The 16,855-nt window shown below is 43.6% G+C and overlaps 1 protein-coding gene across 1 annotated transcript in view; it reads right to left on the bottom strand.

The window, feature by feature from the left end:
• The window catches only part of KCNK2 (potassium two pore domain channel subfamily K member 2), a 146,127-nt gene extending 130,091 nt beyond the window's left edge, over window positions 1–16,036 (bottom strand). Inside the window, exons 1-2 of the mRNA XM_006137350.5 lie at window positions 15,615–16,036; window positions 13,080–13,390 (exon numbers count right to left, since the gene is read on the bottom strand). Coding sequence (XP_006137412.1) covers window positions 13,080–13,390; window position 15,615 — 312 coding nt within the window. The 5' untranslated portion in view covers window positions 15,616–16,036. The remainder of the gene's footprint in view (window positions 1–13,079; window positions 13,391–15,614) is intronic.
• Window positions 16,037–16,855: the final 819 nt, after the last annotated feature.

Raw genomic sequence — 16,855 nt, 5'->3', positions numbered from 1 at the left:
GCCTCATTAGCACAAAATTCCCACATAACATAGCCCAGCTACGACTTTCCTCTGCTGTGAATTTATCAAGAATCTTGAATATTTTGCTCAGTGGCTGTTTGAGTTGGGATTTCTTGGCAAAATAAAAGTTCTTCAACTATTATACTAGTTTTGACAAATTTCTCATAACACAAAACCTGAATCAGGTTGGCTATATGTATAGCTTCATCAAGCTGCAGTGCAAAATATTGACTCCTCTGTTCTTGGTCTATCAATTTGATCTATCTTACACATTTTCTGCAAGGTCATCAGTGCATCAACAGATGGTATTCTTTGACATAGGAATCGTTTTCAGCATCCTGGCTTCTTGTTCACTAATCATAATTCTATATGTCTACTCTTTCTGGCAGTAGAAGTGTCTTGCCTATGGCATGTGCTTGTTTGTATTTTGCAATTTGCATGGCCACAGTGTAAGATTCCTCTATGGTTTTTGAGGAGCAATTGTTTATTTAGACTTGACCTTTTTTTATTCCCAAACACCAAGAGGTCCTGCATTAACTATTCCTGTCTCCCTAAGAGAGCACTGGCTGACAGTATTGGACATACTGGCCTAAAATATTGGGATAAAACTCCCATTGATTTCACTGGGGCCAGGATTTCACCCTTAATGTACAAACAGCAAATGAATTATTGATGATGATGATACCTATTTATCTTCGAGTCTGTCTTTCCTTTTATTTGTCACTCTTCTGTCTTTCCTCTTGATTGCTGCCTTGTACAACAGTGAAAGCACAGTCATTTCATTCGTCGTGAGTTTGGCAAGACACTGCCATCTTTACTTACAATTTATTTACCTATCACCTTTGTCCTTCATTGGCATAGGCCTACTTATCCCATAGTGTAATTAAGTCTATGCATCTCTAGTGCTACCATATAATTTTCCTTTAGCCCGAAAAAGTTAGAATCATGGAAATTCTGTATAATCCATGCTTTTAACATCACTGATTCAAATTTATTCTATTCAGCCACGTGAGGTAGTTTACAAGATTTTAATAGGAAGGTTTATGTTACTACTATAAAATAAATTGTAAAATGTGAATAGCTTAGTAGACTAAGACCCGGACTCCATGTGGCACTGCCACTTTGAAACACCACAGGGAACACGGGGCCAGTGGGGGACAGCCAAATCGCCTCAGCGCTTTTGCCTTTGAAGTGTAGTACCCTGGGATTGTTGCTGCACTTCAAAGGCGGAAGAGCCCTTATCGACTAATCGAATAGTGCAAATTGCATCTACTATTAAATTACTTAAATAATTTTACATCCCTAAAATTAATAATAATAGATAATGGTAAATTAATAATATTCAGAAGAATAGTAGGTCCATGATAGAATGCTCTTTTATTCTTTCTTTCTTTTTCATGGTTACATTGTGTTCAATGTCTTGATGGTAAAGAGAATTGAGGTAAAATTTTACAAAGTGTCTAAGGGTCTTAGAACTCTAATACCAATTTCCAAAAGCAATGTAACAACCTTAGCAGCCTTCATGAGTTGCTTAGCTCCTAAGTGCCTCTGTAACTTTTGAAGATGAGACTTAGGCTCCTAAGTCACTCAGTAACTTTTTGAATTTGTACCTGAGAACTCAGCTTTTCTGTTTGAAGTCAGATCATTGCCAAAAACAAAGAAGCATCAATTTTGGATACCCTTTTAAATTCAATGTCAACTTTGAATTCCCTTTATAATTTTAGAAACATTGCATAATTATTAATGGGTCATTTTTATACTGCAGCACATTGGGATCATATAGGAATCTGTATCTAGAGGTTGTCTTGATTTCATCTGATAGGCTACCATACCCAGCTGTTTAAATTTACTGCTAAAGCTAGAGGCAAGGTCTCAGCCTTCCAAAGCAGGAACTTCCTCCTCTACAAATACAACTTTCCTAGTTCCAAAGTATCAACTAAGTAGTGTCTTTAGTAAGGCAAAAATGGAGTAAGTAGCATTGAGTTCAAGCAGTAAATATTTGCATTTGTCTGCTCTTGCTGATACACTTTTATGAAATGATGTAGTATATAATCATGGGTACTCATCACAAACACACTGCGATTGTTTTAACTGTAAACAATACAGCTCTATTCTAGCACCTAGTCCAGTTGAGTAGTTAACTCCTTGACTATGTATCCAGAAATAAAAGTGAAACCATCTTGAAATATCATCTTTATGAACCAGAGAAAACACAGTTTTTTCCCCACTGATTTGCCAGCACTCAAAAGTCACCTATGTTTCCTGACACTACATAAACAAGGGACCCAAAGCTAGGAATAGTCACAAGCCACTACCCAGACCCAGGGAATTTAGCAATAATTTGGATTCAGCAGGAGAATCCCTTCAGAATAGACTGGCGTCTATTCAGAAATAGGGACTGGACAAGACTGTTGGTGGATGTTACAGAAGATTAAGTCTAAAACCTGGGTATAAGGCAGATTCCTTTACATGATAGTGCTATGCATCAGGGATACAGAGATGGCATGCTTAACTGTGGAATGAAGCATCTGGACATTTATTTTTAGCAAGAAGGGAGAAGACAGGATCTAGGAAAGAGAAAGACACGTGGATGGAAACTAGGAAATAGGCCACAATTCAACACGGTGAGACAACTCACATGGTTACAGTTAAGAATGAGCAGAAGTGCTGTGATTGTCAGGGGTATGCAGGGGAAACAACAGCCTCCCCAGGTCCCTGGGCAAGGTGGAGAGGGCTGGCTCCAAGCTCCCAGAAGGGATGGGATGGCAGCAGTCATCCCCCAGCACTGCCAGGACCATGACATGCCATCCCTCTGCACTTCCTGGAGAGCACTGTGCGGTGCCCCCACTTCTCCAGGCAGCCCTAAGAGCCGCCTGGAGTGTGGCACACTGTGCTCTGGCAGTGATTTAAAGGGCCAGGAGCTCTAAGTGATGGCTTGAGCTCCAGGCCTGGTGGCAGTTGTCCCATTTGCCCTCCCCCATTGGTGGGCCAGGGGCTGCTGACTTCTCTTTATCAGATTCTCCAATTCTCTCCTTATCTGCTATAGTTTCTCTCCACCTCACTCCAACCGCTCTTCCATCCTCTCTCTTTTGCCCAGCAGGGAAAGCTTTTTTAAAAGGCCCTCTGGCAGCCTCAAGTGAGATCAGCCGGCCCTAACTGATTGATAGCAGCCCCATCTGAGCTGCTTCCATTCTGCCCATGATAACTCTGTGTCAACTGTTCCTGGTTACCCTGAAGTATCCCTCTCTTAATTAACCAGGGCTGTTTCTGCTTTTTAGAGCTGCCCCTCTCTCTCTCTGAGCTAGCCCTCTAACCTGCCCTGTCACACTGTTTCTCACAGTGGTCCATGGATCCACTCTCAGAAAGCTGCTTATTGGCCACTCCATTTGTTTATTTACTGGCTCCACAGCGATGAAGCCTTGCGGTTTCCATTGGCTCCAGTTCACTGTTTGTAGCCAAGGGGAGCCACAGGAAGCAGCAGCCCAGCCCATGCTGCTTCTCACAGCTCCTCTTGGCTGCAAACAGTGAACTGGAGCCAATGGGAGCCGCGCCTTGGCTGTGGAGCTGATAAATAAATAAACGGGAATAGCCAGTTATCAGGTTTTTCAGAGTGGATCCCTGGACCACTTTCAGAAATGCTGCACTATAAAGAGGTATATGCGTGCTTGATATTTGCACTTCCTCGTGGTCTTCCAGTCTCAAGTACCCCAGAATAGCCTTGGATAAAAAAACAAAAAAACAATGCAGTTGCAGTTTGAATCGCCAAAAGAATATCAGGGGTTTTTTATAGGCAATGTCCTTCAAGGTTTTCAAGCCTAAAAGGATTGTGAAGCATATACACCTGCTCCTTGCAAGCTGGGAACCAGCCAGAGCACAGTGTGTTGTTTTGTGTGGCGTGGGGTTGTAAATGTTAACAACTACCCACTTTAAATGACCTGGGAAAAGAACATTACCTACATGATAGCTGTGCAAAATAGAATATCCCACAGAAATTGTGCCCTTAATTTTGTGGGTAAAAGACAGTCATAAAACCTGATCTAATTTTAATAAATCAAACTTATAAATCTCAGATTTACAAAGTATCTTTCAGGACCAAGACAAACCCTGTGTCCCAGTCAGTGATATATTTTATCACCAGAAATGACACAGCAAGAAGCTTTTTAAGTTTTGTAATACCTGGAGGGGAAACAAGAAATACTACTTAATCATTTTAACTGCATAATAGTTTTCTACTGAATCTGAAAGGTCGCAATGGAAGGAGCCTATTTAAAGGGGCTTCTAAAATTAAAGAACACCCTTCAGAAAATGCAATAGCATTGGTTTCTCAGGACTGAGATACAAGATGTGAAACGCTTCATATATGGGACAGAAAGTAAATTAAAGGAGAGGTGTGGTATAACATAAAGTATATATTTTACAGGCAGTCCCTGGGTTACGTACAAGCGAGGGACTGTAGGTTTGTTCTTAAGTTGAAATTGTATGTAAGTCGGAACTGGTACATATTGTACCCCAGGTGTCCCCGATTCAGCCGCTGCTGAAACTGACCAGCGCTGACTACAGGAAGCCTGAGGCAGAGCTGCTTTGCCCCAGGCTTCCTGGAATCAGCCGCTGATCAGTTTCAGCAGCAGCTGACTTGGGGACACCTGGGGTAGAGCAGCTGGGATGCTGCCAGATTGGTCTGGTAGCGCCAACCCTTGGCGCGGCGGGACCAACCCGGCAGTGCCCCAGCTGCTCTGTCCCAGGCGTCCAGATTCAGCCGCTGTTGAAACTGACCAGCAGCGGCTGAATCGGACACACCTGGGGCAGAGCAGCTGGAGTGCTGCTGGGTTGGTCTGGTAGCGCAGACCCTTGGCGCGGCGGGACCAACCCGGCAGCACCCCAGCTGCTTTTGGGGACGCCTGGGGCAGAGCAGCTGGGGTGCTGCTGGGTTGGTCCAGTAGCACCGCACCTCGGCGCTGTGGGACCAACCCGGCAGCCCCCCAGCTGCTCTACCCCAGGCGTCCTGATTCAGCTGCTGCTGAAACTGACCAGCGGCGAGAAAAGCCTGGTCTGCTAGGGGGGGAGTGGCACTTGCTGCGCCCCCCCCCCCCCCCCCAGCAGCCCAGGCTTTTCTCGCCACGGAGGATGGGGGCGGCGGGACCGCTGAGACGCGTCTCGGCGGTCTGCTGGGGGCGGCGCAGCTAGTGCGGGGTGAGTCACCCCGTTCATAAGTAGGGATCCGACATAAGTCGGATCCACGTAACCCTGGGACTGCCTGTAGTTACATCTAATTAGAAGCATAAAATCAGCTAAAATAAGTTTTTAAAGTGTCAAATATTTTATAGAGGAAATTAATCACATTGGAAACAGTTATCCTGATATTCTGGGAACAAAAGTTAAGGAACAAAGAATGCAGGCATAAACATTCTAGGTCTTCCTCAGAAGACAAAGAGAAGACAGATTCCTACCCTGAACAGTTCACTGTCTGAATGGTGAATGCATAGACAAGGAAGATTTTAACCAACATTAGGTATGGGTAAAAACAGACACAGGTTATGGAAATAGGATCATAGGTAACCTAGTCTCACAAGCTACTCTGTGAAGGTGGAACTCTGAGCCCATGAAGAACGTCATGCAGATCACTTTATGGGAATGTGGTTTTAATCCCTTAGGTCAGATACATCCAGATGGTACACAAAATATTTTTTTAAAACATGATCATATTTTTGCAGAAAATCAGTTTTCAGTAAGAACGTGAAAGATATGAAAGAAGTTGGACTTAAAATTCTGTGGTAGAATCCTTCATTGCAGGACACTTAAAAAGTTCTTCTAATTTCTCTAATAAATGTTTTGTTTGGCAGCAGATGACAAAGTAGGGCTCTTGTTGCCAGTTCTCACTCCTGCGACCTCCCCCCTCCCCGCCTTCCCCGGAAGGCAGCCGTGACCTCCAAGGGGGTCACGACCCACGGGTTGCACACCACTGCTCCAGAGCAAAGAAACAATCTACTCGGGCATCCCAGAATACACTGTAGTGCCAACTTCATTCTTTCTGAGCAATAACTCTAGAACAGCTGTTCTTAAACTGTGAAACAGGACCCCACAGTGGGTCATGACTCCATTTGAATGGGGTCGCCAGGGCTGGCTTAGACTTACTGCGGCCCAAGGCCGAGGCTGATGCCTGAATCTGTCACTGCCCAGAGCCAAAGCGGAAGCCCAAGCCCTACAGCGCCAGAGCTCAGGCATCAGGCCAGGGTGGTGGGGCTCAGATTACGGGCTCCCTCCTGGGGCTGAAGCCCTTGGGCTTTAGCTTTGACCTCCCCTCCCAGCGGGTGGTCCTCAGGCTTTGACCCCTACACCCAGGGCAGCAGGATCAGGTGTTGGCTCAGGGTTCGGTCCCCTCCCCCACTTCCTGGAGTCATATAGTAATTTTTATTGTCAAAAAGTGGTCATGGTACAATGAAATGTGAGAACTGCAGCTCTAGAGCAATGGTGTGCAACCTTTTTCATTTGCGACCCCCACAGGGGCCACCGAATTTGGTGGAGCAAAAAAAGGAAGCGGCCCCTTTAATTGTTGGGCCACTGCCGCTCTCCTGCCACTCTCCCCACCCCAGCCGCGTATACGCCGGAAGCCGAGCCGGGAAGCCAGGAAAAGCGGCCGGCTGGATCCAAGCGCTGCAATCCCCCCAGGAAGGCAACCACGACCTCCAAGGGGGTCACAACCCATGGGTTGTGCATCACTGCTCTAGAGCAAAGAAACAACCTATGGGCTAGGAAGCCAGTCCATTTTTCCTCATAGAAAACTATGTGTCGAGCTATCTCATTTTTAAGTTTGGTTATAGAATATCAGATATAAAATAAAAATATTGACAGTGTTAAAAAATTGCAGATTATGCAATTCATTCAGACTCACCTTTCCCAATGACTGACTTTCTGCTCTTGCACTTATTGCAGGGGTACTGTCACCAAACCAACATAAACTGAAACATCTGTGTAGAGCAAGAACTCAAGATATTTGCGTGTGTGTGTATGTATGTGTGTATTGGCCCCAAAACGGGTTAGGCATGAAATATACTGTGTGCATCTGAGATTGGAAACTGCCTCAAACATTTTCCGGTTGTCAGCAGCAGATATGCTATAGGGAACAATCCTACACTACAGCTAAATAGTTTTGTTCTGTCTCTGATTCCTGTCATTCTTTGCATACCAGCTGCTAAATCATTCCCAGGTTTACAACAACTTGCCAGTGTAGAGCTGAGTGGCAAAAGACTGTGGGTTCTTAGTGTAAATGAGAATTAGGCCTACATAAATATTCACAGAGGTAGGTTTAAGCAACACCCACCACATTTAAAGATCATCTACAGTTTTATTCTGTTGTATGGCAATTTTTTAAAATTTGGCCCAACCATACAACACAAGATGCTCAAACTCAGCAACAACAATAAAAAAAGACACTTCTCAGTTTATTAATACAGCTTTTGTTGACAAAATGGCACAGCAGCAAAGTCTTTGGCGGCATTCTCTATATGCAGTTTAGTAGTCAGCAACTCTAAATATTTTTTAAAAGGGAACAAACAATAAGCCAAGTGGGTCTTGCATCCCTAGAGCTCTCCATCCTGACTGCAGCAAACCTGTTTTTTTCACTCCTGATAATAGCTGTGTCCCTTTCACCTGAAACTTTGAAGCCCTAAGTTTTAATCTAAAAAAAACATTGTAGTCTGGTTCTTTCTGTCCTATAGGGACCACTAAAAGGTAGTAACATGTATTATAGCTAGCTCCCCTCTAAAAGGCACATACTGCCAAGTTGATTGTTACCATGCACAATGTATGGCAAAGCAGATGGTATTGCCTGTAATGTTGACTTACTTTAGACTGGCCTAAAATTACACTGAAAGTTGGCATCCAGTGTTTGAACCTTGACACCACAGAATGCCGAGCCATTATGCCTATAGTTATGCATGTTTAAATGCCCTCAGTACTTAGGGAATTTCTCAAAAATTAGTATGCATCTGGATTCAGCACTCAGGGTCCCACATTGCTGTAATTCATCTCAAGGAGTTTTTATTACAGTATACAGAGGAGACAACTGGAAGGGTTTCTACTGAAGATGGTTTGCAGCATTGATTCATGGAAATTAGAGATGCAAAAGATCATGAATTCCAAAGCAGGAGTAATACTGGGTTGACCATCCCAAACCCCCAGAGCCAGTTCATAGGTTTGAGGTAGCTGTTCATCAAAAAGGAGAGAATATTCCATTTCATTAACTTGGTATATATTCTAAACTGCATGACATATGTCCATATTCTCGTGCTTCATGCCAAAGCATATAGAAAAGTGGAATACATTTCATATTCACTGAAAAAACAACAAATAGCATTTTATAGACTAACAAAACATGTAGATGGTATCATGAGCTTTCGTGTGCACAGCCCACTTCTTCAGATGACTGGATCATGATACCATCTACATGTTTTGTTAGTCTACAAAGTGCTACCAGACTATTTGTTGTTTTTTCAGTTTACCTGTACAGACTAACTCAGCTACACCCTAAAGTTTCATTTCCTGTTCAGTATGCTGGTGTGATCCACATTCTCCAATGGACCTGTAAAAAGACATTTGTGATGGATAGCAGAAGAGCTGGGTGACTAAACGGTTAAACTCAGGTAGTTAGAGTGCTGGCATAAAGCCAGGAAAGCCAGTGGGAAAGACTGTTGAAATGTAAATTGAATGTAGATACCTAACTTCTGTTCCTTTGTGTGAGTTCTAAGTTAGTAGCTGGAGGAAGGAAGATGAAGTAATCAAACAGAATTACCATGCCTACAAGAAATATTGGGTATGGGAATGGAATGGGCCTTGAGGTATGGATCAGTAGAGATTGTGAGTAGCTAGAGAAATATATGTTTAGTCACATTCAGGGTATTTTTCTTCATTTTGCTGTTTTGTTAAACTTCTCTGTGAATTCCATGTGCCTTCCCTCCCCATTCACCATATTTAAGCTGCAACCCAAAGAGACTGCTTCTTTGTGTTTTGATCTGTTCTTTTTTTAGTTGCTCTGTACACCTAGTAGCCAAATATGCTTTATCAAGTATATCTTTTTTGTTCTGTTAATAGAATCCCTTTTTTAAGGCAATGGTTTGTTGCTTGTGTTCTGGAAGGTAACAGGAGGCCTGTGTGTACCTTCCTAGCCTGAAAGGTCAGCTATCAGAGACAGTTTGTTTTCTGTGTGTTTTTGTTTCTTTCTTCAAGCTCTCTTGTGGAAAAAGAGTATCGGGTACTCCTTGAGAAGTTTAAGTGTTTCTTCCTACTTTTCAGGTTTTTATCAATTCACTTGATGGTGGCAGCCTATCTCCCAAGGCCAGGAAATCTGTAACCTTGGGAAATTTTTTTTTTAAGTTAGAAGCTTAAAAAGGCAAAGTATTTAAGTCTCTTGCAGGCCCCCACCTTCTGCACTCAGAGTGCCAAAGTGGGGAACAATCTTGACAACAGTCTTCCAGGAATTCAAAAACCAGCCAAGAAAATTGAGGGTGCTATAGTTGGTATCCATACACAGTCTTGTTACCACAAAGGAACTGCTAGCAGGCGTGTGTTGGATATTTTCTAATACCCTGGCCTGATTGCATGGAGGCAAAAAGACTTGTGTATTATAACAAGTCAAGTGACAAAAAGAAATTTGTATTAAGGAAAAGGGAAACGAGATGGACACTAATAGGTTAGTGATTTGTGTTTGGAGATAAGTTCACGCCCTTTCTAGGCTGAATTTGTGCTCTCAGTCTAGTCATCCTGATATGTTCATGTCACTAAATCACTTCACTATGTAGTAGTATTGAGCCCAGTTAGAAGTTTCTGAAGTACAAGACTTTCCCAGAACTAGAATAACCCTATTATGCAGGGCAGAAATTATCTGGATTGGAAGACTCTTGCATTATAAGCTGTCTGAGATTTGGCTAGCTAGCTAGCTACTTCACTATAGTTTGAAGTAAAGATAAAGACTAAAGGTGCTACACATGCTACAGGTGCTACAGGACTACAGAACAATCTGCTGGTTCAAAAGCTGCTTTTTAGAAGGTGCTACAACACTACTCATTGTTTTTAAAGGTATTACCCTAACAGTATTATCTTCCCACAACTGTTAGCCAAACATACCTCAACTGTTTTCTGGAAGGACTTTCTGTAACTACGAGTGATTATTCAGCACCCAGATACTTTACAGCAAGAGGAAAAAAAGCATTGTAGGGCACAGGGAGAAAGTAAAAGCTTCAGTAACTTTAAAGGGTTACCCTTTTTGCAATTCAACTTGACTATAAAATACAATTCCCAAACTATACACATTTTCCATGTTTAACCAATTTAACTTAAAAACAGCATACTTTAAAAATAACCTTTGTAAATCAGACCTCCACCTTAATAATTTTCAGTAAAATAATTTTCAGGGACCATCATGATGATCTAGTCTGACCTCCAGTACATAATAGGCAACAAAATCCCACCCACTCCTGAAATAAAACCATAATCTTTGGCTGAGTTACTAAAATCCTCAAATCCTCAAATTCTCACTTTACAGAGAATCCACTATTTATTCTAGTTTGAACCAGCAGATGAACCAGGCCTCATGCTGCAGAGGAAGGCAAAAACAAACAAATAAACAGGGTCTTCCAATCTGCTTCAGGGGGAAAATCCTTTTTAAGCCCAAATATGGGGATCAGAGTTAGCCCCTGAACATGTAGGCAAGACCTACCAGCTAGACATCTGGGAAAGAATGTTTTCTTGTAACTCATAACCCTCCCTATCTATTGTTGGAGGAGATGTGGTGCTAATAGCAGTTGTGGATGGGCCATATGCCACTGTAGGCAATCTCATCATATCATCCCTTCCATGAATTTATTAAGATCAAGTCTTGAAACAAGTTAGTATTTTTGCCCCCACTACTCCCCTTGGAAGGCTGATCTAAAACTTCACTCATCTGATGAAGAGCCCTGCATCTTCATCCCATATTTTTTAATCCCATTCCCATCCTGCCCCACAGTAACCAATCCTGAAATTTCTTTTATATTTATCCCATTCCCGTACACAAAAACATCAGTTCCTGCAAATCCCACAAGACAGACAGATTTCCCCTTACTACCAAAAAGAAAAAACAAACCACAGTCGGTTAATACATATAAATGGAATTCAGGCATAATTTGTACCACTAAAAGAATAAGACAAATATTGCTTTAACCATGTAAGAAAAACACTTTAAGTCCTATTATAATGGAAATCCATCAATCTATTTTGATCTCTTGCTTAAATTTAAGTATTAAAACCTTCAGTTAAAAAGAAAAGGAAAACGTGCTTTGCATTGCTGAAATTCTATTTATAACACACTGATGAGAAATGTAATGTTTTCCTGCAAATCACCAAAATCAGGAGAGGAGAATTATGCCCACCCAATCATTCCTACAACAAAGTATATTGTATGCACTCATGCCATTATGGCAGCAGGACCAATGGGATAACAGTCCTGCTACAGAGCTCTACTCTGATGGCTAGACTCTTTCATCTAATTTCAAGCCTAAACTTATTGATGACCCATTTATTTGCCCTTTGTTCTTGTGCCAACAGATGGGCACAAGATATCTTCCCTCCCTGGTGTGTATCTTTCTGATGTGTTTATAGGGAGTATCATCTCTCTCCCCATCCTTCATTTGGTTAGGCTACACAAACCAACCTTCTTAAGTCTCTTCTTGTAACGCATATTTTCCACGCGTCTGATCATCCCAGTAACTCTTCTCTGCATCTGTTGAATTCATCTTTCTTAAACATGGGGGACCAGAATTGCACATAGTATGCCAGATGAGGTGTCACCAGTGCCTTGTACAGTGATAATAACTTTTCCCTGTCTCTGCTGAAAATATCTCACTTGATGCATCCTAGGATTGCACTAGCATTTTTCTCCAGCCGTCTCACTCTGACATCACAGTCACCCCAATCCTCTGTTGCTTCCAGCTGATACATCCCCAGCTTATGGCAAAACTGTTTTTAGTCCTTGCACTTTTTACTATTATATTTCATCCCATTTCTATTACTCCAATGTTCAAAGTCATCCAAATGTTCTTGTACGACATTCCAACCCTCTCTGTATTGGCAATACATCCCAATTTTTTGTCACTCACAAATTTTATTAGCTCATTCCCACTTTTTGTGCCAAGGTCATTAATAAAAATGTTAAACAAGATTGCTCCCAAGAAAGATCCCTGGGGAACTTCACTAGTCACCTCCTTCCAGCCAAACAGTTCACCTTCAGTAATATAAGTTATAGACTTTCATCCAGTTCCTTGCTAATCTTCTAACTCTTGTATTAATTCACATCTTCTCTAATGTAACTAATTTCTCCTGTGGCACTCTATATCAAATGCATGGTGTATCTTATCCTCATCACCTTTTTTACCTCTCTGTCTTTAACTACTTGCAAATGTATCCTAAGAACTTGCTTACAACTGAGGTCAAACTAATACGCCTGTGCTTTTCCAGATCACCAGGAGTTCATGGTGCTATTTGAGACACATGCAAATATGGTAAGCCAGATCATCAGCTGATATAAACTGACTTCAACCTTTAGAAGTACATAATAATAAATAATAATAATAAAATAATAATAATAATAATCAAGATTTGTAATGAAAATATCTAGTTAATATTTTTCTGTATTTAAAACAAAAGATTGTGGAAAGAAATACATAGCTAAAAGAGGGAATTGTTTGCTAAAGTAATGATCAGTTTAGTAATGATCCATCTGAACTTTCTTAAAGTAACAGTTGGCCAGATACTGTCCCAACATTGATAAATCAAGTACGGCTCAATCAATATACCCGTTCCTTTATGAACTATTAAATCATATGTCTTGCTAATGCATAAACTTTTAATTATCACAGGAACATTTAGCAATGACTTTTCAGCTGAGGCCTTATGTGAATATACAGTTGCCAAACTTTTTGTTTTAGGCTAGCCTTCTTGCTGCAGTTGAAATGCTGATACATCAGCGTCCCATTTAGTACAGAGCCATTACCCCATAAGAACACGTTTTTCTAAAACACAGGAACAAGGTAACTTTTTGCATGAATTACCTGAATTAGTTCATCCAGCTCTGATGTATTCACACAGGAATGCTGAGACACAAATGTCTGCTTCTGAATCACAATGGTGGTTCTTTGGGAAGTTTCATGTGGCTGTTCCAGGGCTTTGAAAACAGTAGCTCCAATTATTAAATATACAACAACCACGAGAAAAATCGTTGAAACGGTCTTCCATTTCATAACATTAATAGCTGAATCACATTCCTCTCGCGATGAGAGCACTGTGGGTTTTGTAGAAAATGATAGCCTTGGTTTGGAGTTTTGAGTGGCAGATTTGGGATCCAGCAAGTCAGGTGCCGCCACTAATAAAGCAGAAAAAGAATATTAACATTGACAGCATTAGATGGAAGGATATTTAGCTGTATGCCCTTCTTGCCAGATGGCTGCAGAGACCCGATTAATTCAAAATAGAGCTCATAGATAGTTGTGTTATAAATGCATTTCACTTGGACACCATGATTCCTCACTGCAGAATGGTTGGTTTCAGCAACTGGTAAAACTAATAGCATGCTAAACATATGTACACACATGGATACACACATGGCATTGTTTAATTTATACATGTGTGAGTAGGTGTGTCCTCTATGCATACTCTGCAAGTATAGCCCCAACATGCCATATTTTCTTGTATTCCTTTGGTATTTTCCAATATTGTCCTCATATCTTGAACAATCTTAGGCATTGCTAATATGGTTCTCAAACTACATTTTAGTCCATCATTATCAGGAAATAGGATTTCTTTTCTTAGTCCCTCAGCTCTGCACACAGATAGTCATTATAATAATTTCAAATCCCTCCCACATGTAACTATAAAAATAATGTAGTATTAATCCTAACAATGTGAAAGTGTTCAGTAAACTCTTTTAGAAAATACCAGGAACACATGTGCATGCCTACTAGAAAAGTCAATCATCTTATTATAGGATATTTGATTGTTTACTGGTAAAAGAAACCCACTGGGACAATAATGGTCACCTAAGTGTATTATAGAGTAGTCCCCTAAATCATGAGATTACAAGTAACTACACTAGTAATTAGATACAAATAATTCACATCAAATACACTTAAAGGTCTCCTGAGGAAAGATTGCAACAATGCTCTATTTAAAATTATTAATATATTTTGAAGGGCTGCAACACCGCTTTCAGCTGTTGTGGGGAAAGCCTGCATCTAAATGTAGATTAAAAAATCTCTCCCAGATCTCGTCTCCAGAGGAGGGAGGGAGTGTCCTTTGCTACATAGACACGATTTTCTCTTGAGCACCCGCTGGGGGTTAACCTATAGAGTTACAGGAGCTCACATCCAAAAAGAATCGTGCAATACAGGTCCAAAGAAAGACAGACCTAGGAAATGAATACAGCGGGCCTGGGCATCTGGTTTGGGGAGGTGGGTTCCAGGCAGCCCCAAGTGGAAAAGCCCCGTGCATGACTCGGTGCACAGGCTGTGCTGTAGTTACTGTTCAGCTACTAGAAAACTAGAATCTGGCTCTAGCTAGCCGGGAGCACCAGGCAGGCAGGCGAATACCGTGTCCAAGTGTAATGGACATGGAACACTGCATGGGGCTGCTGAGACGCCCCTGCCCGAAAATCGATGCGCGCGGCTAAGTTTGGAACGGACACCTGATTTCACCACTGTCCTTCTAGCTGAGCTCTCCTCGGCTGAGCACGAATTGTGATGGGCGGGGAAGAGGGGTTGGATCGCCATCACATTTTCCTTTCGTCCAGCGCTCCCCTTGCCCGTCTGAATTTTTTCCTATTTTCACCGCCCTCCAAACCCCAGCCTACCCCAAGCTTCGTCCCATCGCCTAGGAAACTGCTCCTTGTTCTGCCTGGCCTCAGCAGTTCCAGAGGGACACACAGGATCCCGGGTACCACGAACGAGAGTAGCGCTTCCCCCCAGTTCTCCTGCTACACTCTCCTTCAGCCCGCTGCATGCAGCTAACAAAGGATGGCTGCGAGGCGCCCTAGTCTGATCCACCCAGTGATGCTCTGCATCCCCTTTCTCGCAACTTCCCCAGGCCCCTGACCCCCATCCACCCTGCCAGGAGACGGGATAATACAGTCGGCGAGGACATTTTCACCCCCCTCCTCCGCGAGAGGGGACAACCCGTTCCCTCTGCAGCCAGAACGGGCCATGGCTCCTTTCCCCTTCTGCAGCCGCCAGCTCGCCAGGATGCGCTGGGCTTGAGGCGCTCGCAGAGGGCATCCTTCCCGTGCCGTACAGACAAGAGCGGCTCCAGCAGGAGAAGCGCTCCGGGGGCCTGAGCTCCCTGGCAAGGGCGCTGCACACACCTGAGACAAAGGAGAGGTGGTAGGAGCAGGGGGTGTTTAGCCGAGCCTGCGAAACCGGGAGGGGGCAGAGAGAGGAAAGGAGCGAAGAAAGGTACAGAGGGAGCCGGTGCCTCCTCCCCCGGGGCACGGAGCAGCTCCGGGTCCCTCCTGCGAGGAGGCGGCGGGGAAGCGAGGGACCATGCAGCGTGCAGACAGACTTCGCTCGCGCAACACGCGCCATTGTGCCAGTACTCACTTCTTATGTACAGACCCGGCGCCCTCTCCTCGCGTCACGGGCAGGCATTTTTCAGGGCTCGGGTGGGACCCGTTTGACCGAATGGGGAGGGAGAGACAGAGACAGAGAGGGAGCGGAACAGAGCCGGGCGGGCTCGCTGCTGCTGCTGAACCCCGATTCCGCGCGGAGCGGAGCCTCGGGCGCTCCCAGCCACTGAAGGGGTGTGTGCGCTCACTGAAGGGGGGGGATCGCCCTGTGCGAGGGACTCGTGTGTGCGTGTGTATGTGTGTGAGAGAGAGATCTCTGGGTATGTGTGATTGCCGTGTGTGTATGTGTGTGTGTGTGATTGCCGTGTATCTGTGTGTGTGCGAGAGAGAGAGAGAGATCTCTGGGTATGTGTGATTGCCGTGTGTGTATGTGTGTGTGTGTGATTGCCGTGTATCTGTGTGTGTGCGAGAGAGAGAGAGAGATCTCTGGGTATGTGTGATTGCCGTGTGTGTATGTGTGTGTGTGTGATTGCCGTGTATCTGTGTGTGTGCGAGAGAGAGAGAGAGATCTCTGGGTATGTGTGATTGCCGTGTGTGTATGTGTGTGTGTGTGATTGCCGTGTATCTGTGTGTGTGCGAGAGAGAGAGAGAGATCTCTGGGTATGTGTGATTGCCGTGTGTGTATGTGTGTGTGTGTGATTGCCGTGTATCTGTGTGTGTGCGAGAGAGAGAGATCTCTGGGTATGTGTGATTGCCGTGTGTGTATGTGTGTGTGTGTGATTGCCGTGTATCTGTGTGTGTGCGAGAGAGAGAGAGAGAGATCTGGGTATGTGTGATTGCCGTGTGTGTATGTGTGTGTGTGTGATTGCCGTGTATCTGTGTGTGCGAGAGAGAGAGAGAGAGAGAGATCTCTGGGTATGTGTGATTGCCGTGTGTGTATGTGTGTGTGTGTGTGTGATTGCCGTGTATCTGTGTGTGTGCGAGAGAGAGAGATCTCTGGGTATGTGTGATTGCCGTGTGTGTATGTGTGTGTGTGTGATTGCCGTGTATCTGTGTGTGTGCGAGAGAGAGAGAGAGAGAGATCTGGGTATGTGTGATTGCCGTGTGTGTATGTGTGTGTGTGTGTGTTTGCCGTGTATTTGTGTGTGTGAGAAAGAGAGATCTCTGGGTATGTGTGATTGCCGTGTGTATGTGTGTGATCACCCCGTGTGCGATGGCCTTGGGTGCAAGTGTGATGCCCCTCGAAGTGTGATGCCCCGCGTGCGTGTGCGATCC

Source organism: Pelodiscus sinensis, chromosome 3 (genome assembly GCF_052426305.1).
Source record: "Pelodiscus sinensis isolate ZL-2025 chromosome 3, ASM5242630v1, whole genome shotgun sequence".
Lineage (NCBI taxonomy): Eukaryota > Metazoa > Chordata > Testudines > Trionychidae > Pelodiscus > Pelodiscus sinensis.
Note: the sequence above shows the minus strand (reverse complement) of the source record. Positions and strands in the feature narration are given on the sequence as shown.